This window comes from Aethalodelphis obliquidens, unplaced genomic scaffold (genome assembly GCF_003676395.1).
Source record: "Aethalodelphis obliquidens isolate GAN/ISIS:26980383/991018 unplaced genomic scaffold, ASM367639v1 scaffold7, whole genome shotgun sequence".
In the NCBI taxonomy this organism is placed as follows: Eukaryota; Metazoa; Chordata; class Mammalia; order Artiodactyla; family Delphinidae; genus Aethalodelphis; species Aethalodelphis obliquidens.
Window position 1 is genome coordinate 19583391 of NW_020837951.1, and position 21283 is coordinate 19604673.

The 21283-nt window shown below is 55.1% G+C and overlaps 1 protein-coding gene and 1 long non-coding RNA gene across 7 annotated transcripts in view; both read right to left on the reverse strand.

Annotated features, from left to right (window-relative positions):
* COL27A1 (collagen type XXVII alpha 1 chain) overlaps nucleotides 1-21283 on the reverse strand; it is a 143851-nt gene that overhangs the window by 51667 nt on the left and 70901 nt on the right. For 5 of the 6 annotated variants that reach the window (XR_003432530.1, XM_027105101.1, XM_027105100.1 and 2 more), the window contains 11 exons: nucleotides 17972-18025; nucleotides 16649-16702; nucleotides 15959-16012; nucleotides 13095-13148; nucleotides 12891-12944; nucleotides 11238-11282; nucleotides 9998-10051; nucleotides 8277-8321; nucleotides 3790-3843; nucleotides 1872-1925; nucleotides 1596-1649 (listed from right to left, as the gene is read on the reverse strand). Coding sequence is in view for 5 of the 6 variants with exons in the window: in XM_027105101.1 (XP_026960902.1) it covers nucleotides 1596-1649; nucleotides 1872-1925; nucleotides 3790-3843; nucleotides 8277-8321; nucleotides 9998-10051; nucleotides 11238-11282; nucleotides 12891-12944; nucleotides 13095-13148; nucleotides 15959-16012; nucleotides 16649-16702; nucleotides 17972-18025 (576 nt within the window). In the remaining variant the exon portion in view is untranslated. The remainder of the gene's footprint in view (nucleotides 1-1595; nucleotides 1650-1871; nucleotides 1926-3789; nucleotides 3844-8276; nucleotides 8322-9997; nucleotides 10052-11237; nucleotides 11283-12890; nucleotides 12945-13094; nucleotides 13149-15958; nucleotides 16013-16648; nucleotides 16703-17971; nucleotides 18026-21283) is intronic. The other variant, XM_027105102.1, reaches the window with a different exon arrangement.
* LOC113619782 (uncharacterized) lies at nucleotides 19535-21282 on the reverse strand. Its single transcript, XR_003432531.1, has 2 exons — nucleotides 19888-21282; nucleotides 19535-19857 (listed from the first exon to the last, which is right to left on the reverse strand). It is a non-coding gene; the product is annotated as an uncharacterized LOC113619782 (long non-coding RNA).

Below are 21283 nucleotides of genomic sequence, written 5' to 3' on the forward strand. Positions count from 1 at the left end.
CTCAGAGATGCTATAAATGTTGCCAACAATCACACAGCTAGTAAAGGGGGAGCCAGAATTTGACTCACATGTCTCTGATTCTGAAGCTTTCTGGACCTCCATGCTATCCTGCTTCCCCAGTGGCACTGGGGGCAGCTGGCTGTCCGAAAGGAGCCCCAAGAGATCCAAGGGCCCAGCCCCACAGTGCAACAGAGGAGGGTCAATGGCAACCTTGGGATCTGAAAACGGCAGCTCACTAAGTTTGATTTCACTAAGTCGGAGCCAAACCATTGAACAGATGGAAGCACTGAGGAAATGGAATGGGGAGGAGGTTGGACACGGGAGGAAGAAAGCCTAGAGGGAGGCTCAGGGAGGCTGAGGTCCGGGGGCACAGCTAGAATTGGATGATAGATCCCTAGCATCCTTGTTCTCTGCCTTCGGCCCTACCCTGGGCACCTAGCACTGTCTGGCACATAGTAGGTGCTCAGTAAAAGTCTGTTAATGAGTGAGAGGACTAGACAGTGAGAATCTTAAGAGCAGGATCTATTTTGTATCATTTTTGCAACTCCAGGACTGAGCATGGGCACAGCACGCGGCAGGTGCACAGAAAAGTTTGGGAACTGAGTTGGCCTTGCTTCCTTAAGTGGCTCAGAGAACTGGTGTAGACGCACTTCCCTTGGATTCAAACCATCGAAGGCTCCCGTTTCTTCCTTCCTCAGACCCCAGGGAGCCCCTCAGTCTAGCCTGTGAAGGCACCTGAACTCATCACCCTCCAGGCTTGCCCCGGGATCCTGCCTGTGCCGGTCCCCCTCCCACCATACCCTTTCCACCTGCCCGAAGCCCCCCGCCCCCATCCCCTCGCCCCAGAGTGGGCTCCCAGCCTTGAGCCTCAGACTTGGTCCAAGTGAGTGCCCTGCCCCAATTCCCTCCGTCCTCCACCAGCAGAGTTGGAGGGACCAGAAGCTCCATGTGCTCAGGGTGAGAGCCACCCAGCCCCCAACCCTACCTCACCCTCGGGGGAGTAGGAGGGACCCCTGGATCCGGGTGCTCCTGGCCACACCCTCCCCCCAGCCCCCCGCCTTGGGATCCTCAGGAGTATCCCTGGTGCCTGTCATCATGAGAAGCCCAGGAGCCCCGTATCCTTGGCCCTTCAGTTCCCACTTTCTTCCCTGCTTTCTCCATAGAAGCTGTCACTTATTTACTGCCTTCTCTCTCCGCCACACCAGAATACGAGCTCCTAAAGGGCAGGGACAGCGTTCTGCCTTGCTGACGGCAGCTCCTGGAGCGGCACATGGGACACAGTATTTCCTGAGTGCATGAACAAAGCAACAGAGGTGCCAATGACCATGACACTCCCTTGCAATGACCATCCCTGTGTAATGAACATTAGCTGCCTGGTTTCGTTTCGCCCGTGCAATCACACTATCATGACCGTGATCATTTCATCTATTTTTCATATGAGCAAAATTTAGGTGCAGAGTTCAATGATCTGCCCTGACAATACAGCCGGGGAGTTGGGGAGCTGGGATTCCCGGTCTGTCTGACTTTGAGACCTGGACTCCTCACCATGACTCGACAGTGGGTTTGAGCTCAGGGAACATGAGGGCTTTGCTTACCATAGGTCCAGGCTCTCCGGGGGTCCCAACACCACCTGGAGTTCCAGGATGACCCTACCAAGAAAGAGATGAAAAAGAAGGAATCAGCTCTGGAAGGTGCCTCTTCCTTCTGCAGTACTGCCTCGGCCGCGGCTCAGCCCCATCCCAGGGCCTCCTGGAAGGTAAAGGAGCCGGTCGTCGTGAACACCTTGGGTACGCGGACGCAGGCAGAGGAGAGCAGAGCTGTCACCGCGGCTGTGACAGGAGAGGGCAAGGGGATGCAGACTTGCTCCTTACCATCGACCCCTTGGGTCCGGGCGCGCCTGGGGGTCCCATCATGCCCCGGTCACCCTGTGATGGAGACAGCAATTCAGGGAGGTCACGGCAGTGGGGTGGCTCTATGGGGGGAGGGTGCAGAGGGCACTCCAGAGACTAGGTAGGTGCAGGGACTTGTCCAAGGTCTATAGCCACATCACCCAGGGTGGTGACGGGGGAGGGGGGAGTCCTGAGATTTCAGTCAGCAGAAGCCAAGAACCCCAGCAAGTCCTAGGAGGCCTCAGCACCCACTGTGGTGTGCCACACACACGGGGGGCTTCCCCTGGGCAGGGCTGGTCCAGATCAAGGATGTGCTGAACACGTCATCCCCTTTGATCCTGGCCCACGTTCTGTGGTCCTCATTAGGCCTGGCATCCCCTGGGCTGGGCTTGCTAAGGCAGAGATGGCAATATAAGGCATTTCTTTTATTCTCCCCACCCCCTGCTCCAACCCAGATGAGATGCAGGAGAATCAGAGATGCAGCTTAGTCTCTCTTGACCAATCCAGACAGATCGGGCAGGGATGGCAGGTGTAGCAGACGGAGCTATGGCCGGAAGGCGGCGGCTCTGGGTTTGGATCCTGGCTCTATTTGTGTGAAGCCCTCTTTCTTGTATCTGCACAGCCAGCAAACGTTTCTTGAGCATCTACTATGTGCCTGGCGTGATATGCTAGACCCTGAAGACACGATGGTGGGTAGAAACAGACAGACCTTGCTCACACGGAGTGAGACAGAGTGTTACGAGGAGACTGACACAAATCACCAAAACAGATGCAAACTGGGGTAAGTGAAGGGAGGGAGTGGGTCTTGGTGCTAAGGTGTTTCACCTGGGGATTTGACCCCCCGAGTGCAGGGATGTGGTGGGGAAGGCTTCCCTCAGAATGCTGAAGGATAACTGAGAGTCATCTAGGCAAAGATAGGGGGATGGGAAGGGTGTACCTGGCCAGGGGAACGGCATGGGTAATGGTTTGCAGGTGAGGAGGGACATGGAACATTCGAGCAACAAAAGAAGGCCAGAGATGGCTTTGATATTGCACTGAAGTTATCAAAGATGTTACCATGGAGGCAACAGGGTGAAGGTTACACAGGGCCTTTCTGTGCTATTTTTTGCAACTTCCTGTGAATATAATTACTTCAAAAAGATGTTAAATTTAAAAAAATAAGAGGAAGAAGAGGAGAAAGAGAAGGAGGAAGAGAAGGTGACCAGAAGGTCTGGGACACAGGGAATGATAAGAGGGGGGCACGGGATGAGCCTGGGAAGCTAGGTGGGGCCAGATTAGGACCTCAGTCTTTCCATCTATCCAATGGGAATAATATCAACTCCCGTAGGTCGCCTCCCTGGGGAATCAGATAAACCTTCCCCTCAAGGGCCCATGGGAAATGGGAAGCCACAAGCTATGGGCTGGGAGCCAACGTGGGGCAAAGTGTGGCCATGGAAACTGAATGTGGTTCAAATCCCAGCTCTGCCACTTCCTATCTGGGTCACCTTGAGCAAGTCACCTCCCCTATTGGAGCCTTGGTTATCTGGTCTGTAAAACAAAGCTGCTGGCATTAACAAGGCCAACTAAAGAACTGGGCTCCTTTTTTGAAAGATGACTCTGCCTCCTTCTGTTGCCAGCCCCACGCAGTGCCAGCGCGCAGCTGTGAGCGGCCCAGACCACGTAGATGGCTGTCACACAGACATCTAACTGTGTTTGAGGATGCTGGCAGGAGGACATGGCGGAAGCCCCAGGGGATGCTGGGACACGGAACAATGGCTCTTTGAGGGTCTGGAAGGCCAGGGAAGCGAGGAGAGGCCAGGGAGGGAGGTCTGACACCCCCAGGGCAACCGGCCCCTTCACCTTTTAAAAATTTCAAAACACAAGCTCTATTTGCTTAGATATGCCCACCAACACGACTTACCTTTTCTCCCATGATTCCTGGCTCCCCGACCAGACCAATGAATCCCAGAAGTCCCTATAAGAAATGTGTATAAAAGCAAGAGAAAGAAGGAAGCAACGTGAATTCAGAGATGTGCTGAGTTTCAAAGGCAACTCGCCCACATCTCTCTTCCACCGGAGCTGTCTCCCCGTGTCTCCTGCCCCGTGCCGGGTAACCCAGCCGGCGTGGGGCTGCCACCGAGGAGGGAGTTGCCTCTCTCTGGGCACTGTCCTGACTTCCTTCGCTCCACCAGATGGTTCTGATTTTGGAGCCAAGCGGTGGGGCTGCTGCCAGCATCCCTGGGAGAGCCACACATTCTTCCCGCGCCAGAAGCTGGGAGGCAGCCACCTTTGGGGAGGGGGTGGGATAGGGGAGTAGCGGGGCGGGGCAGGGGAAGGTCCTTCAGCGGTGCTGGGAAGAGGCCTGCCTATGAGAAATCTGTCCCCATCTTTCGGGGCTCTGGGGCTGTTTCAAAGAGAGAAACAAACCTGTTGGCGGGGATAGAAGAAACACCCTAACAGCCCTTGCCAAAAAGACCTGATTGAAATCTGGGACGTGAAGGCCTTTTTACTGTCTTGTGAAAGGCTTCCTCTCCTTTCTGAAAGAGCGCACACACACACACACACACACACATACACACACACACACGCACACACACTGTGGTTCCTGTTGCTCTGTTTAACTCCACTGGGTGATAACTGGCCTCTGTGTTCCAGGATTCTCCTAGGTGGCTGCAGGCCTCGCTGCGCCAGGAGCAGGTGACTGGCTCATCCTCAGTGAGGGCGAAGGGCTTAGTTAGAGGAGTAACCCCGGAAGGCAGGCGATTCCCAGCCCAGACCCCACTCTCTTCTCTGCTAAGGAGAATTCCAGCAGACGGGGGTCTAGTGTGGTTCAGGGCTGCAAAAGTGGCTTTGGAAGAGCCCAGGTTTGTAGCCAAGGGTTTCTGGGAGAATTCGGGAAGACTGAGGGACGAGTGGCTTTGCCCCATAAAACGTGCTCCCTGTCCCCAAACTGTATCCAGAAAGAAATGAGACCTTGAACCTGATCAGAAACAAGCCCGAAGTTGTACACTCAGGCAGTGAAGCTGGCCCACCCAGGCAACCAGAGTGAAGAAAAAGCATCCGGTTCCAAAGGGTCGGCTCTGCGGGGCTCAGAGACAGTTTTAAAGTGGCAGCTCTGACCGGGACCGTGTGTGTCTCGTGGCTGCAGCCTAGGAGTCAACTCTGGTCTGCATGGCTCCAAAGCCCATGCACCTGTCAGTCTCTCCAACGCGTGTGGCCATGAGCAGGGCACAGATCTGCCTGGCACTCCGACACTATCACCATACACGGGGACCTAGTTCCCTGAGTTCACAGACCCTTCGGGGTTGAAGTATGAGGTGAGAGGGGTGAGGTTCAAGGTATGAGATCATGGCTAATAGGTCACAGAAAATAACCAAGTATCCCTCCCATCCTATTCTAATTTATTTTAAAAGGGCACGGGGTTAAGACAGAGGCCTGCGCTCCCAACAAGGGAGCAGTCAGACATTTAGAGGATGCCGAGTAAAGGGAATAAAAGCTGCTCTGTTAAGAGGCCCCTGCCCAGCTGGCCCAGAGAAACAGAAATTTCATAGCTACTTTAAATTTATGAGTTGTTGGGTCCTGGAAGGCAGGCAGGTCATAAACTTCAATGAAGAAACCAAATGGGATCCTCATGAATAAGGGCCATACAGCCCATTCCCCGCCCCCATCCCAGGACACCCTGTCCCCACTGGGGCACTGTCCCGGAACATCCTGGCACCCTGTCCCGTGGGTGGAGCTGAGGCTGGTCCAGGGAAGCTCGCCCCCAAGGCCCAGGGCTTCCACCTGGCAGGGCTGGTGCAGAAGCAGCTCTGACAGCTGTGGGCACAGTTGGCTCCTCTCAGCTGGCAAGAGGGCATGCGGGGGGGAGGCAACATCGTCACCTGCAGTGGGCATGGCACAGACAGGATCTGAGTCCCCGGTGTGGTGGGGGGGAGGCTGGCCCGGTCCTTATGCAGTCTACAGATAAAGGCCTGTTGTCAACTATGGGGGTTTTCTCCCTCCCTCCCTGCTCTCATGTGACTCTCTGCTGGGTGCCGGGGATGCAATTGGGAACAAGACAGTCTGTGGGTCCTCTGCTGGACTAGACATCTCAGGGTTAGGTGTTGAGAGGGCTGGTTTCCCCTGGACAGAGCTTCTTAAAGGCAACGCTCATGCCTTGTAATTTGTGCACCCAGCACCTGGGACAGGGCCCAGCAGGCTGGCTGCACTCTAACTAGCTGTTGGAAAACCGCAAGAGCTCAGGTCAAGGGTTTTCTAGACTCTTCGGGGCAGGTCATGGGAATCCAGCAGGCCTGAGTGTCAACTTGGGCTCTGACGGTTACGTTACTGCCTGGGAGATCTCGGGCAAGTTATTTAACTTCTCAGAGCCTTGGTTTCCTCATCTGCAAAACGGGGCCAATACTACCGACTGTCATAGGGTTGCTGGAGGAACTGCCAGGGATGGTAAGGAAAGTGTTTGGCACAGAGCCTGGCACCTAACAGGTACCTGATAAATGCAGCAGACACTGTGGTTATAAGGAGGTCCTTATACTCTTTTCTGGGGATCCTCTGATTCTGCCATGAACAGGAAATGCCTGCTCCTTCCCACCTCGGGAGGGGCCGAGGGAACAGCAGGCATGGTACCCCGTGTGCCTAATGGCAGCCACTGGGCTCCTGCCTCATGGCTCAGACAGGTCTCTCTTTCCTGCTCAGCCAGCCGGGCAGCTAGCTGAGGGCTCTACTGAACGAGTGAGCCCGGGGCTGCCCGGGCCAGGTTGCCACTCCTCCTGCCCCAGCTTTGCCACCACCTTACTTGGTCATCTAAGTCAAGCCCATTCTCCTCCATGAATCCCAGCCTGCCAACGTGGACCAGGATCCAGGGGTTCTTCACCTAGGGTCCCCGTAAGGCTCCACGGATGGATTTCAGGAGGCGGGGGGCGGAGGTGGTCCATAAACTTGAATGGGAAAAACTACAACTTTTATTTTCACCAACCTAGTTGAAATTTAGCAAATATGAGTGTAGGCAACACACCCACAGCACCTGTAATGGTCACAGATATTTACGTGTCACGTTACCGTCACTGCTGCAGAGAGTTCAAAATGTATCGGCAAGGCTTGTCACCACTTCAAAATTGAGGTCATGACTGGACCCCGCCGTTAGATCTCGTTATTTAATGCAAGAACAAAGAAACAGATCTTTGCGGAGATCACATTTTAACGTACTGTCACATTTGTATTTCAATATAATTGATTTCCTTTGTAGTCCTTTGTTTTGCATTTTATGCATTTAAAAGTTCTCTATTCTGAGAAGGAGTCCATGGCCTTCACCAGCCTGCCAAAGGGGTCCAAGGCACAAAAAAGGTTAGGACCCCAGGATAGAGTGATTTCTAAGGACTCTTCGTGTCCTGCCATCTTAGGATTCCGAGTATCTATTTCCCGAGGGCCCTACCATGAGCATAACTATGAAATTAAATTTGCTGAACGTATTGCCTGTTTTTTTCCAATGAGGAAATACATCCAGGCCACGGCCGCCCTTCCAATCTCCCAGGCTTCCCACAGAATACACTCGAATAACACTGGAAAGGTTTCAAAAATCCAGTCCTCCCCCTGCTTTAGTTCCTTTCTTCCCCCCAACAGATGTTGCAGGCCTGGTGAGGAAGCTCATCGTGCGTGTGACTCTCACGCCATTGATGGTGTTTCTCGGTGGAGACAAATTCTTCTGGGTCCCCAGCCTCATTGCTCCTTCTAGCCTGAGGCAGCTCCTCACAGGGTTCAGAAGGTGGGGTCCTCCTTTAAAGGAGTGGAGGAGACTGCTACCTTCCAATCCGGCCTACAAGCCCAGAGGTGATGCTTTCAGGAGGCACGGGGCTGCAGAGGGGGGACGGAGGCCGGCCATCCACCCAGCAGCCTCCAGCACCGAGGGCCCTGGACCTCCTTCTCAATGACCACTTGTCACCTCCTCTGCTCTTCAGACCCTGACCCGACTTCCCAACTATCCAGACCCACTGGTTTGAATTTCATCTTCTTTATAATTTAGGGATGCCTGGACCAAGAGTCCCTGGCAAGTGGCTCTGCTTCTCTGGTCTTCAAGCTTCCCCGTTAAATTGAGCACGAACAGCGACCGTGGAGGGCTTTTCCACTTTTCACGTTCCGGGAGCAAAGTCACGTAATGTCTTTGGGCGAATGCCCCCAGAGCATCTGCAGAATCAGGGCGTAGGGCGTGACCGCTGTGACTGAGATTCATGGCTTTCTCATTCAGTGACCTCACCTCCCTCAGAGCCAGAGTCTGTCCGTGTCAATGAAAGGGGAAGATGAGCGAACCTACCTCTCCAGCTGGGATGGGGAATGAATGAGGTGCGTGTGTGTGCTTCCCACAGTGTAAGCGCTCAGTAAAGGGAGCCGATATGCTCCAAGACAGTGGCGACTCACCTGCTCACCCACGGGCCCCGGCCGTCCAGGATTGCCTGGTTCTCCCTGCAGAGACACAGAGGAGGGTCACTTGGCATGGGTGACAGGAGTCTAGGCCTCCTGGGAGACACCCCAGTTGAGTGGCCTTAGTCCCCACCGGTGGGGATGGACCAGGAAACTCAACTCCAGAGTCCGGCCTTGGAGACTCCAAACAAGTGGCAGGGTCAAGGGATACTGGGACAGAACCTCTGGCCCCAGGGAGGACCCCAGTCACCATTCCCTCAGAGTGGCCCTGGGCAGATTACTTGGCACGAGATCTGTATCTCATTTGGGCCCTTCATCAACCCATTTTGTGGAGATAGAAACTGAAGCTCAGAGAGGTGAAGTGACCTTCTGGAGGTCACACAGTGAGCTGGAAGCAGGGCTAGAATTGGAACTTTGGTCTGACTGATGGAAATCCCCATTCCTACTGCACCAGGCTGCCCCACCGCAGGACGCGCAGGGAACTGGGGAGTCAGGGCGCCTGAGTACTGGACCTAACCCACCAGAGCTCTGCCACCAGCTCACAAGTGACTCTGGTGGGTCTCGTCTCTGCTCTGGGCTCGGCGTCCCCAGCTACAAATAAGGAAAATCAGACTCTTGTCTCCGAGGCTATTTCCAGCTCTCATACCAGGTGGCCATTCGCAGCCTCGTCCGTCTGCTGGGACGGCTGCTGCTTCTGCTGCAGCCGTAGCCACACTGGTGAGCAGACCCACGGGATAAATCCACCCAGGCTATGTCACTGCTCCCACTACAGAAAGACAGCGGGGGTCTGAGGGAGAAAGGCCGAGACCTCAGAGGGCAGGACGTGAGCTTGGACCAGCCAGGAGTTTGGTTTACAGTTGGATGTGGTGCACTGTGATCCCGGCTCGAGCCTCAGCCTCCACCCCAACTCCTCCTCCAGACCTCACACCTGGGACCCGCAGAGGGGCCAGACAGACACAGACACGGGGGCCATTTCCCCTGAGGGGAGGGGACACGGACAGCCTGGGTCCCCCAGCTCTGCCCTCACCCTCTGTGCGCTTGGCCCAGCTGTAAACTTGGCCCAGGGATCCCTGCCCAGGACGGCTGGGGAAATCCAGCCTCTTCAAAGGGAGTGCCTGGAAGGGCATTAAGCTGCCCATGTGTTGAGGGTCACACTCTCCTACTGGGGCCAGTTCTTTTGTGATAACTTTAAAAGAACTGTGAATAAATGAAATGCATGTTTATGGTACGTGATGGGGAAAATACAGAAGCCCAGAGAAGAAAATGGAGATCTCCTGTAATCCCGCCACCCAGAGATAACCCCCGTCCACATTCCAGCCTTTGCTCTGAGCCTTCGGGAACAAGTGTAACCAGCCCCTGCCACAGGCTCATAATGCACTCTTCCACTATGTGACCTGCTTCCTACACCCCCGCCATCGCCCCCCGCAATGCACAGGCATTTTCCCGTCTTGTAAAATCTTCCAGCGCGCCATCTTTGGTGGCTACATTGTACCCCATTGCTTGAACGCTGCTCCACTGGGAGACACTGAGGTTGTGTCCATTGTTTCCTCTCCGTTAGCCATACATACTTTGTGATAAACGGGGACCATTTCCTCCCTTTTTCACAACAGGCCAGGCATTCAGGGGTCATCCTGGGGCCTCACAGGTTGGCTCCCCCTCTCTCCTCTCTTCCCCAGGCGTTCTCTCCTCCCTGCCCAGTCACTTCTAGGTCCCCTCACCTTCAAGCCATCCGGGCCAGGTCTTCCAGGAAACCCCTTTCTGCCGGGTTGACCCTGCAACAGGGAGAGGTGAGTGAGAGAAGCCAGGAGGGGGCAGGGATGCAGAGCCCCTATGTCTCTAGGCTGCCAACTGTCCTTGGGGAGGCAGGGAGGGTCTACAGCTGTGTGACCTTGGGAAGTCCCCCTTCCCCGGCTGGTCCTGTTTGCTAATGGGGATGATGAAACCTGATTTCAAGGAGTGAGGAAAAGGAAGGGACTGGAACAGAAGATAAAGGACACAGGGGGAATGGAGAGTTCACACCAGTGGTCCTCAAGGTGCGGTCCGGGGCCCTCTGGGGGTCCCTGAGACCCTTTCCCTGGAGATTCCACTGGAGGTCAAAACTATTTTCATAAGAATATTAAGCTGTCATTTGCCCGTGTCACTCATTTTCATGAATGTAAGTGGAGTTTTCCAGAGGCTACACGACACGTGGTATCAACCACAGATGGAACGCAGAGGCAGACTGGAGAATCCAGCTGACTCCTATTAAGCCAGACGTTAAAGAGATTTGCAAAATATGTAAAACAATGCCACTCTTTTCATTAGATGATTTTGCTTTGGAAAATATAGCTATTTTTTTAAAAAAACGATGATTTTTGTTAACATGAAACGGGTTTGTTATTAGTTTTGAATGAATTGATCCAAAGTTTCTCAGTTTTAAGTACTCATATCGATGTAACCTACACAAAGAAAAGCATTTTGGGTCCTCAATCATTTTTAAGAATGTAAAGAGGTCCTGAGACCAAAAAAATCCACAACCTGCCAATTCATGCAATCGTGACTGAAGGTGGGGCAGGACATACACCTTCTTTCTGGAAGCCCACTTGGAGCAGAGGATAGAATGCAGAGTCAGTTTCCAGGCAGGGCTTCCTCGCTTCCTGGCTATGAGATACTGGGCTAAGCCCTTCGCTCTTTGAGCCTTGAGGGCCTTGAATGAAACTAAGAAAGGCACTGTCTCTCTCACAGGAGAATCAAATGGACGGAAATGGATGCACAAAGCACCAGCACACAGTAGGTGCGCAAGAATGGTTTCCTGCCCCTTGTCTCTCTCCTCTGGGGTCTGTCCTAGCTCCATCCCTGGGGGCGGGGCAAGGCCCTCACTGACATCTTCTCTCCAGAGCACCACCCAGATGTTGCCCACCTGCACACAGCTGGCTCAGCACTGACAAATCCCACCTCCCCCGAGCCAGCAACACTCACCTCCAAGCCAGGGGCCCCCGGTGGCCCCATGGGTCCCTCATCTCCCTAGAGTCGGGAGACACGAGAGAGGAACAAAAAGGAGAAAGTTAACCCAGCGGTTGCCTTGGAGAACTTGACCTGTTAGGAGGGGAAGGGGTGGGCACAGGAGAGCTCTCCTGGACCTAGAAATGGTGCACCTGGGCCCCTGCCTAGCCCCACCCAGGGCAGAGGCCTAGAGGCCAGGCCACATGGGGGCTTCTGTGTGAATGGGGCTCAGCTGCCCCGTGAATGTGGTTAGCTCGGGCTGGTGGTCGTGCTGGGCAGGAGAGCCAAACCCTATCATATGCTGTGGGAGTAGAGCCCAGACGGCAGCTCAAAGATACGGGCTCTATTCTGAGCTCTGCCATTTACTCGGTGAAAGAACTTACCCTCACTGTGCCTCAGTTTCCCCACCTGTAAAAGGGTGCAGGGCAGAGAGGATCATACTAAACTCTGATGAGTAGCCTAAGTTGAGTTCCTGGAGGAGAACCACGATGTCTCATTCTTTTTTGAAGTCATGCCCCCGACATCACTCAGGATGAGTGTGCCCAGGGTCTAGTGGGTGTGTGGTGCGTGAAGGCTGGGAGGCGGGCACAAGAGAGGGAAGAGATGGAGGACCGAATGAATGTATGAGTGGACAGGTGAATCAATGAAGACATGAGCAAGTGGCAGGCATATGAGTGGTAACGTGGTAACGTGAGTGTAGACGGAAGCACGGGGCTGGTGCCGTCTTTCCCTCCTACCCTCCTTCCAGCTTCCCGCCCGTGGAGATGCCTCAGGCCCTCCCACAGGCTCAGGCAGCCTCCAGACTGGCCCGTATGGCATGCCAGACCCGGAACCAGCCTGAGAAGGCACCCACGTCAGCCAGATGCCTGCCCGTGGTCGTGGTGAGTCTGGGCCTCCTGCACCCTCACCCAGGGCTGTGTGTCATGGGGGACCTGAGGCCTGAGGCCTGAGGCCAAGGTGTGCAGTGGAGGGCCTCGTGCACGGGAAAAACCTGGGACCAGCCCCTGAGGCATCCAACAGCCCTCCACCTGATGCTCCAACAGGCCCAGAGAACTTGTCAATCCCCTTCATCATGAATGAGTCAATCAGCACATCTTCACTCTGCCACTTACTAGCTGCACAAGTCTTGTCATTTTCTGGGGAGGCCGGAGGCGGCCCCCAGGAGCCCAGAAGTTACAGGGTCTATGCCATGGGCTTTGGGTTCAGCAGACCTGGGTTGGAATCCTAATGCTGCCTGCCACTAACCATGGGACCCGACGTAGTGTCTTTATTCCCCTGAGATTCAGGACCTCGCGTGAGCTGACGATTCCTTCCCTCCCATATCAATACCCCAATAAACTGTGCTGCTGTGAGCAGAAGCAGTGGCGGTGGCTCGAGAGAGAAAACCCCAGGGCAATGGGGTTGCCGTGGTGGGAGTGACCCGCCAGTCAGGCCGGGGCAGAGAAGGACCCTGGAAAGGTCATGGGGCAGGGCTGTAAAGGGTGAGCTGGAGGGCAAGCCTGAGGCGGCCCTGGGCCCTGTGTCTCCTGACTGAGGGGCCCTGGCCCTCATCTAAGGCCTCCAGGACCCAGGAGAGAGCAGGCTGGGAGCTGGGAGGGATGGGCAGGGGGCAAGGCCAGACGGTCTCACCTCTGGCCCCAGCTGCCCACGGGGTCCCGGCAGGCCTCGAGCTCCAGGCTTACCCTGGTGAGAAGGGAACAAAAAGGGGTCTCAGAGGCAGCACCTCCATCTCCATCACAGGCTGGCAAGACTCCTGCTGGCTTGCAAGCAGGCCCATGGTTTCCAAAGAGCTGTCATCCTCATCAGCCAGAGCTCCCCTGGGCAGGGACTCACCTTCATGCCTTCCTGGCCGTTGTCCCCAGGGGGGCCAATGTCTCCGGGAAATCCCTGAACGGAAGCAGAGGGTAGAAGTCACCCAGGGGGACCATGAAGGGAAATGCCAAGGCCACAGGTCTTACAGGGGGACCGACCTGGATTTCCATCTCATCCTGCAGGGGATGTGACGCTGGGCCATCAGTTATCACAGTTCTAAAACAAAGAATCAGCCCCTACACTTCAGAGAGGCGCTGAGAAAATTAAGGAATACAAGGCAGGAAGGTCTCAGCACGGGAACAAGCACATACAAGTTCGTCCAATCCAGACTTTCCCAAGTCCTAAGCCTGGGGCAGCCAGGGCCCCAGAGCCAGCCGTCCTCCGCTCTGAGAAATGCCATCCTTTACTGCAGGGGTCCTCTGTGTTCTGGGTTTGTTGTGACTTTGAAAGGCTCGAAGAGGACGGATCTAGTAAATCTCAGCTCATGTCGGAAGCTGAAATTCCCACTGAGATTTACTAGATGGATGACTAGTACATCCATTTACAATGGAAGCTTCTTCCTGACACGGAGCAGAATCTCCTCCCTTCCCCAACAGAAAAGGCCTGCCCTTCTCTGTCCCTTCTAGTCAGGGGCCCAGGGCCCCTCAGTCTGGCTTCCTCTAACTGCCCAGCTTCCAGTGTTGCTGATCACTAGGACACCCATGCTTCTCTGGGTGTGAACTGACCAGCACAGGCCAGTATAAGAACATCCCCTTCCTTGTTCTAGGTGTAATACCTCTGTTAATTCAGCCTAGAACCCCATTTGCTTTCAGGGCAGACCCACTACTCCCTTTGGTTTCTGCCAGCCAGAAACCAAAGCCTTCTTATATGAATCCCTGAGGTCAGAACGCTCCCCCACTCCGCCTTTGTAAGTGGCTTTTTCCCCTTCCTCTTTTGAGCTTTTGGTAACTCCCATTAAGTTCCAGCTCAAGCCTTCTCTCATGCTTCTCATTAGCAAAGGCAAGAACGGTCCTGAATTTGGAGCGAACACACATGGAGCTAAAGCCCCATGTCTTTTTCTTCAAATTGAAAGACTCAAAGTCCCATTCTGCCCCGACTCACTGTGTGACCCTGGACAGGTTTCTAAGCCTCTCTGGGCCTTGGCTTCCTCACCTCTAAAATGGCGACCATAAAATCATCTAACAGGGCTGTTCCGAGGCTTAAAGAGAATAAGGTGAGTGCAGCACTTAGTTCAGTATTTGGCACCTGGTACGCACTCAATAAAAATCTGCATTCCAAAGGGTTTTGGGTCCTGTGTCCTGGGAAAACAAAACAAGTCTGCCTGGGGTGGGCCTGTCTCCAGGGAGAACTTGAAGGTCAGGATCCTAATCAAATCCTAGCACTCACACAGCTCGGACCCACTGATGAGTGCAAGAGCTAATTCACACGGGGGCTGGGGAGCTGGAGCTGCCCCCACGGTCGGTGGCCGAAAAGAGGCAAAGACCCGAGAAGGCGCTGACATGCTCGTCAGCTTCTGTGTCTTCAGCTGCGCCGAGCCATCTTCTAGATACTGAGTCCGCCAATCCAAACAGAACGCGAAGATGGGGGAGGAAGACCCCACCCCCGTCTGTCCAGGGCCCCAGGAGGGAGCCAAAGAGCAAATAAAGACCTTCTTTGCTACAAGTAGCAGAGTGACCCTGAGGAGGTCACTCCGCTGCTCTGTGACTCAGTTCCCTCGTCTGTAAACGGTGGTAGCAATATCTCCCTCCCTGGTTGTGGTGACCATTCGATCAGTTCTCATCCGGAAGATACTACGCGGCCTCCTGGCATGAGGAGGTGCCTAATGTGAGGCAGCAGGCTTTCCACCCGCCCTGGCCAGACTGCTGGGAAACCCGGACTCTCAGAGAAGTCTTTTTCCAGTGACCAGGGGAAGGAAGCAGGTCCATGGAAGAGAGGCCAAGTCCACTCGTCTAAAGATAGGACTGTGTCATGGCCAAAGTCAACAGAGTGGAAAGTAGAACTTGTAGCTTTCAGGAAACACTCTCTCTTCCATCCGGGGGATACCAGGAGTGATCTCTGGAAGGATCTGGAGAACCCGGCAGAACTAGACTTCTGTCTCTGAGACCTTACGAAGGTGCAAGGCCCCAGGCCAGGGAGGTGTGTAGAGGTGGGGTGGCGGCTAGGGCTGAGCTAGACCCCTGAGACAGACAGTAGCCCTAGCACTGTCCACCCTGTTCTCCAGAGCTGGTCCCTGTACTGGGGTTTGGGGTGGGGTGAGGGGAGAGCAAAAGGGGCTCGACTAGCTGCCTCGCTCCTTTGTACATAAATGCCAGGGGATGAACGTTTAACGTACCTGTGCTGGTTATCACATGTATCAGAAACTCTCAGGTTCTACTGACTCAACTAGAGTTGTTATGTTAATTGCGTTACCCATCCTTCACTATTTCTCCTTCTCCATTGAACACCAGAATTTTACACTTGTCCCCTGCTCCCCCGTGTGAACCGTGAGCCCTGCACTTCTCCAGGGTGGCTGCTGGCAGTTAGAAAAGTTCCAGGGCTCAGAAGGGTTGGATGCCTCAAACCTCAGTGTAGAGAATGTGGGGAGCTCCCGTGAAGGGTCAAGGCAGTAGAGCTCAGAGGGTTTTCCTGATGTTTGTTCTGGAAACTGTAAAGGTGGCTACGAAGCCGGGGAGGCTGTCTGAGGCCAGCTTCTGTGCCACTGCCTTTGAGAGCCTCTACGGAAGCCGGGAGGCACAGAGGCAGAAAAGGAATTTCTATTCTCAGCCCCATCTCTCATCTGCTGTGTGACCCCAGGCAAGTCTCTCCCTGTCTCTGAGCCTTGGTTTCCCAAGCACAACACCCAGTCCCAGTAGCAGCCAGACACAGAGAAATAGGGTATTGCATACCTCGGGTCCAGGGGGCCCAGGAAACCCAACGGATCCTTTGTCTCCAACTTTGCCCTATGGAAGAGAAGAGATTGTGGAGGAGGCAGGGCTAAGTGAGGGTCTACCTTCCCTGGATCTCCTGTATTAGCCCGCTGGCTGGGGGTGGTTGGAAAACTCAGGAGAATAGGAGTGAAATCTGCCTAGGTACCTGCAAGGAGCTACGGTTCAAACCCCATCTCCTACACTTGCTAGCCACAGGATCCAGGGCAAGTCACTTCACCTTGGAACCTCACTTTCCCCATCTGCAAAATGGGAGCAATAATAAGTCTCTAACTCCTGGGGTTGTTGGCAGACTTCAGAGAGGTATAGCACAGGAAGGATCTGATGCACAGTAACATTCAATAAATAAACGACACCCACTGCTATTATTAATAATGTTACTATTAGTTATGAGACATTGGGAGCCCTGATTCTCACCAGAGGTCTGCCAGTGACTGGTGCCTATCTATGGTGCTGGGTGTACTCCTGCCCCTCTGGGCCTCAGTGTCCTCGTCTGTAAAATGGGTGAATCTCCATTTCTGCTCTGCTCTATTCGCCTCCCAGAGCTGCTGCGAGAGGAAAGGAGATCCTGGATGTGAAAGCATCTCTGGCCACATTCCATGACCATTTGGAGAGTGTGAGGTTGGGGATCCCAGAGCAGAAGGTACTTACCACAGGCCCTGGCTTCCCCCGTGCGCCTGGGAACCCTGGCAATCCCTGGCTCCCCTGAAAGAGATGCAGAGCAAACTGTGGTTAGTTAGGACCGGAAATGGCCAGATGAACGGCTGCTTGGTCATCCTTGCTGGCCTGAGGCTTGGAGAACATCCACATTTAGGGGGAGGATGAGCTCCCCAGTCCTTTTCCCTGCTTGCAAGTTCCAGCTTGGCAGCCCTATAGGCTGGGATCTGGGGATGCAAAGGTGAAACAGCAGCTCCTGTCCTCACCAGGTCATCCTGGAACCCGGGACCCTGGGCCTCCAAGCAAGCACTGGAGCACCGTTGATGCCCGGGGAAGTCTGGAGCCTGGGGCCCAGCTGGAGAGGCAGCCAGGCCTGCGTGGCTCGCAACCCGGAGACACTGAGGCTGGGTCAGGACAGGCCAGCCAGGAGGGAGGGGAGAGGAAGAGGCAGAGCTGGCCAACATCTGGGTCTCGTTGACTGGCTGGGTGAGGTCCAGATGTGGCCACATGGTGCCGGACACAGGCAAAGAGGAGCCGGCCTCGGCAGGCTGCCTGGGTTCCTCAGCCAGTCAGGCCAGCTACTCACTCAGACGTGTCTTAAATGTTCACCAGTCTGTGCAGGACCCTCAGCTGAGCTCCTCCAGGCCAGCCGGGGGCCCTATCCTTGGGAACCTGCTGTCTGGCAGGGGGCTGAGCACAAATCCCCATCAGCCAGGGGAGAAATGTGCTACCGCAGGTGATGGGCAGGGAATGAGAATGGCAGAGAAGGGAACGGTCACTTCCCGAGCAGGTAGAGAAGACGGCACCCACGCGGGGTTCTGCGGCGGGGCTGGGCCGTGCACAGGCGGGACGGAGGGTGTGCCCGGCTACGCAGCAGTGTGTGCAAACTTGAGGTGCAGCGGGCAGGTCAGTGGGGCTGGAGCACAGGGCTAGAAGGGCGAGGGGCAGGAAAGTGTCAGAGTGTCCTGTGCGCCGGGGGGCTGGGTGCCAGGGCAAGAAGCTGGGACACCACTCTGGGGGCAGTAGGGGGCCATGGATGGGCTGCGAGCACAGAGCAGAGCTGGGCCCTCAGGACAGTTTTGTGGTGGTGAGGAAGGCAGCCTGGGAGGGAAGAGGCTGGGGCCTGGGACTAAGTCAGGAGGCCATTGTGAAGTCCAGGGAAAAGACAGTGAGAGGGTAGACGGAGGATGGAGAAGACAGGATTGTGTGAAAGGAAGCCATCCTACAGGCGGGTCCTGGCCCTTGACGGGCCCTGGGAAGGAAGCCAGAGCAGAGAAGGGCAGGGCAGGGGGCAGGGGGCAAATCTGCTGCAATTACCTTGTCTCCTTGGAATCCGGTATCTCCTGACACACCCGGAACCCCTTGTTCACCCTAAATACACACCAGCAAAGAAGGTTACGATGGAGACCACGGTGGGTTCTGGAAGTCTCCCCGACGTCCAGACCCACTGGGAGGGTACAGCTCTGCTGAGGCTGTTCCCAAAGTCGATCTGCCCAGCAGCAGCCTTGTTAGAGCAAAGGGCAGCTCCCAGCCCTGCCCTGCCCCCGGTAGGGAAGCTAGGCCCTGCGGGGACAGAGCCAGCTTACGTGCAGGTCTGCCTGGGGTTGCTCAGGTGGCTGAACATAGAAAACTAAACTGCCCAGTGTCAGCTGGCCTTGTCAGGAGAACAGACACTTGAGGGTCAAAGGGGCTGTGCCACGATCTTTCAACCTCCTCATCAGCTGGTGTCACACAGAGGAGCGCGCAGCCTGGACAGTGGCCCTGTGCCGCTGAAGGTTCTGAGCGCTTGCGGCCCTGCGCCGCTGAAGGTTCTGAGCGCTTGCATCTGTGGCTTGATATTTTTCACCACCAGGCTGTGAACTGTCATTTCGTCCTTCCGTGGGAGTTTCTATGCCAGCAATCTGCTTCGGTCTACTGCTAATTAGCTGCTTTTAATCAGCTATAGCATGAGAAACCGGAGCACCTGGCTAGTTAAGACTATGCGTAAACGACGAGTCAACTGGCCTCGAGTTAGGTCTGGGTGTTTCTTTGCTAAGATGACACACCGCGTGGGCTTGGTGACACTGATTCTGGCTGTCGGAGGCCTCTTCTAGTCCGTGCCTGTATTCAGCCACGTCCTGGTAAATGAGCTGTCGCAGAACCAGATTGGGAGACGTTTCTCCTTGGAGCTGGACGTGTCTCACACAGCCCTCATCATTTCCAGCTTCCCATGTTGGTACATTGGCCCCAGGACTCAGAAAACATTCACAGCCCCGGGAGCAGTTGGAGGAATGGGGAGAAAAACCCAGGAAGAATGGAGAATCTTAGAGAACTCATGTCGTGCCGCTAAGGCCATGATCCAGCAGAACTCCCTTGGTAGAACAAAAGCCAGAATTTTTTTTTAAATAAAAAAAAAATGTTAACTTACTTTGGTTTTTCCAGTTTGGAAAATCTTGTACAATATCCCAGAATTTTAGGAACCAAGGAACATTTTTTTTAAATGTCCAAAGGAGGAGTAAGGTGGTTTTAAAAAAAAAGTTTCAAAGGCACCTAAGAAATCAACACAATGGATTTGGAGAAGGCTGGGCCTGGCGCAGAAGCCTGGGTTCCAGAATGTGCTGCCATGGGGGGAGACGGAGCCAGGTTGTTGTAAGTGGGACTGAGGCCAGGCTGGGTCACGGACAATCTGGGATTCTGGGCAGGATGACCATGGAACATGAAGGGGTGTCTCTATCACCACAGGGGAGGGCCAGAGGGTAGGGTGGGAGTGAAGAGGGGATGATCCGAACCCTGCCCCCCGAAATATTAAGACCCTGCCCCAGCCACAGGGGCAGAAAAGAGATTTCTTTTGCTTTTCTTATTTTTCTTTTTTTTCAACACTTAAGACTTATTTGATTTTCCTGAGATCTACGAGCAGGAAAATAATTTTCTCCTCTTTTTTTTTTTTTTCCAGTGCTTTCACCTCTCTCGATGTCCCAGGCACCAGCGGTCAGCAAGCCAGCCGAGTTCTACGTAACACATTGATTGCCATGTTCCTGAAGAAACAGTGAGCTGGAGGCCAGCTCTGCAAAGGGCCTATAAAAAGCTCCCTGCCTACACTCCTATTTCCCCCACTTCCTTCCCCTCCTCCATGACTTCAACATTTCCAGAGTGCTGACGACTCATACCGCAGGGTAAACAGGTAGCTGTGGGGAAGCCCCACCTCCAGCAGAAAGACCCTGCATCTCCAGAGCGAGGGCAGAAAGACCCTGCACTTCCAGAGCGAGGGCGGTGGAAGAGGGGGCTTAGCAAAGGCAGCAGGGCACGGCCAGGGGCAGAGCTGAGTCCGCGAGGCTGAGGGAGCTGCAGCTGGAGGCTTGGGCGTGACGGGAGGAGATGGGAAAGGGGGAAACAGATGAGAAGACCGAGCACCGCATGGCTAGGTACCTAGGGGTGGGAGTGGGTGAGACAATCTGGGGTGCCCATTTCTGCCCAGCAGCTCTAACTTTCTGAGTCCAGGGTCTGGGCTGGCTCCAATAGATCACTGAGTTTCCTTCGCTGCGTCTCTTCTCCTCTTTGGGTCTGCTTCTCTGGCTGTGAAATGTAGGCGCTGGAGGAGGTGACTTCTAAGGGCCTCACTGGCTCTGCCCTTCCGACCTGTCTTGCTTCGTGGTGGAGGTCTCTGTCGGCAGTGCCTGGGTTCAAATCCTGACGCTACTTACCAGCTGTCTGTGCTCGGCAAGCTTCCTATCTCACAGAGCGGTGGAGGATGCCCGGGCTAAGCCCCGCAGAGCACTCAGAGCGGGCCCAGCGCCGGTACCTGTTCCTGTTCCTCGGACTTAGGAGGAGCAGAGTCACCTGAAGACAGGTGCAGAGGCAGCCTGGCCCTGGGAGCAGCTGAGCAGCTCCTATTGGCTCAGGTTTCTGGAACCTGGGATGTTGTCAGAAACTCTCCCACGCTCCCTGAGGCAGAGGGGAGGGCAGGGAGATGGCCACAGGGCAGAGCACAGGGGCACCACTCCCTGCCCTCCATGTCTCTTGGCTCAGATGCTGCAGGACCCAGGCCAGGTGCTGCCCCATGCTGGGCCCCGGGGTCCCACCTACCCACCTCCAGCTTTGGTTTGGCCCGGGGTCAGTTCAGCAGCAGGGCTGCAGAGGGCACATGGCAGCTGGCAGGAAGGCAGGTGGGAGCTCAGGGGCCCGTCCTGGTTTTCCCGTTGCATTTTCAGACCCTGGGACGGGGCTCCCTCTTCTCATCTGGGCGGCTGATGTGTATCTGTTTCCTCCTATGCCTGGGAGGGGTCTCTGGACCCCCCATCAGCCCTGCCCTGGGGCCCATCATCTCAGCACCGCTCCTCCCCGCCCACCTCGTGTTCTGTGGCTTTGGCCTCAGCTTTGCTCCCCAAATTCGGAGACCTGCCTTACCCTACCCCCGACCCGGATCTCGAGAGCCCCCACACTCTGTCTGCCAAGGTCTGCGTGCCTCCAGAGCCATCAGGCTGGGTCCCACCCAGACTTAACAAGGAAGAAGCTGGGGAGCGCAGATTTAGCGGGGCCAGAGGGGAGGCAGTAAGAGCGCAGGGGAGTGGACCTGGCAAGAAATCAGCAGCAGCGTCGAGGCTGAGGGGGTTCGCATGCAGACAAAACACAGTGCAATAAGGGAGTATTCAG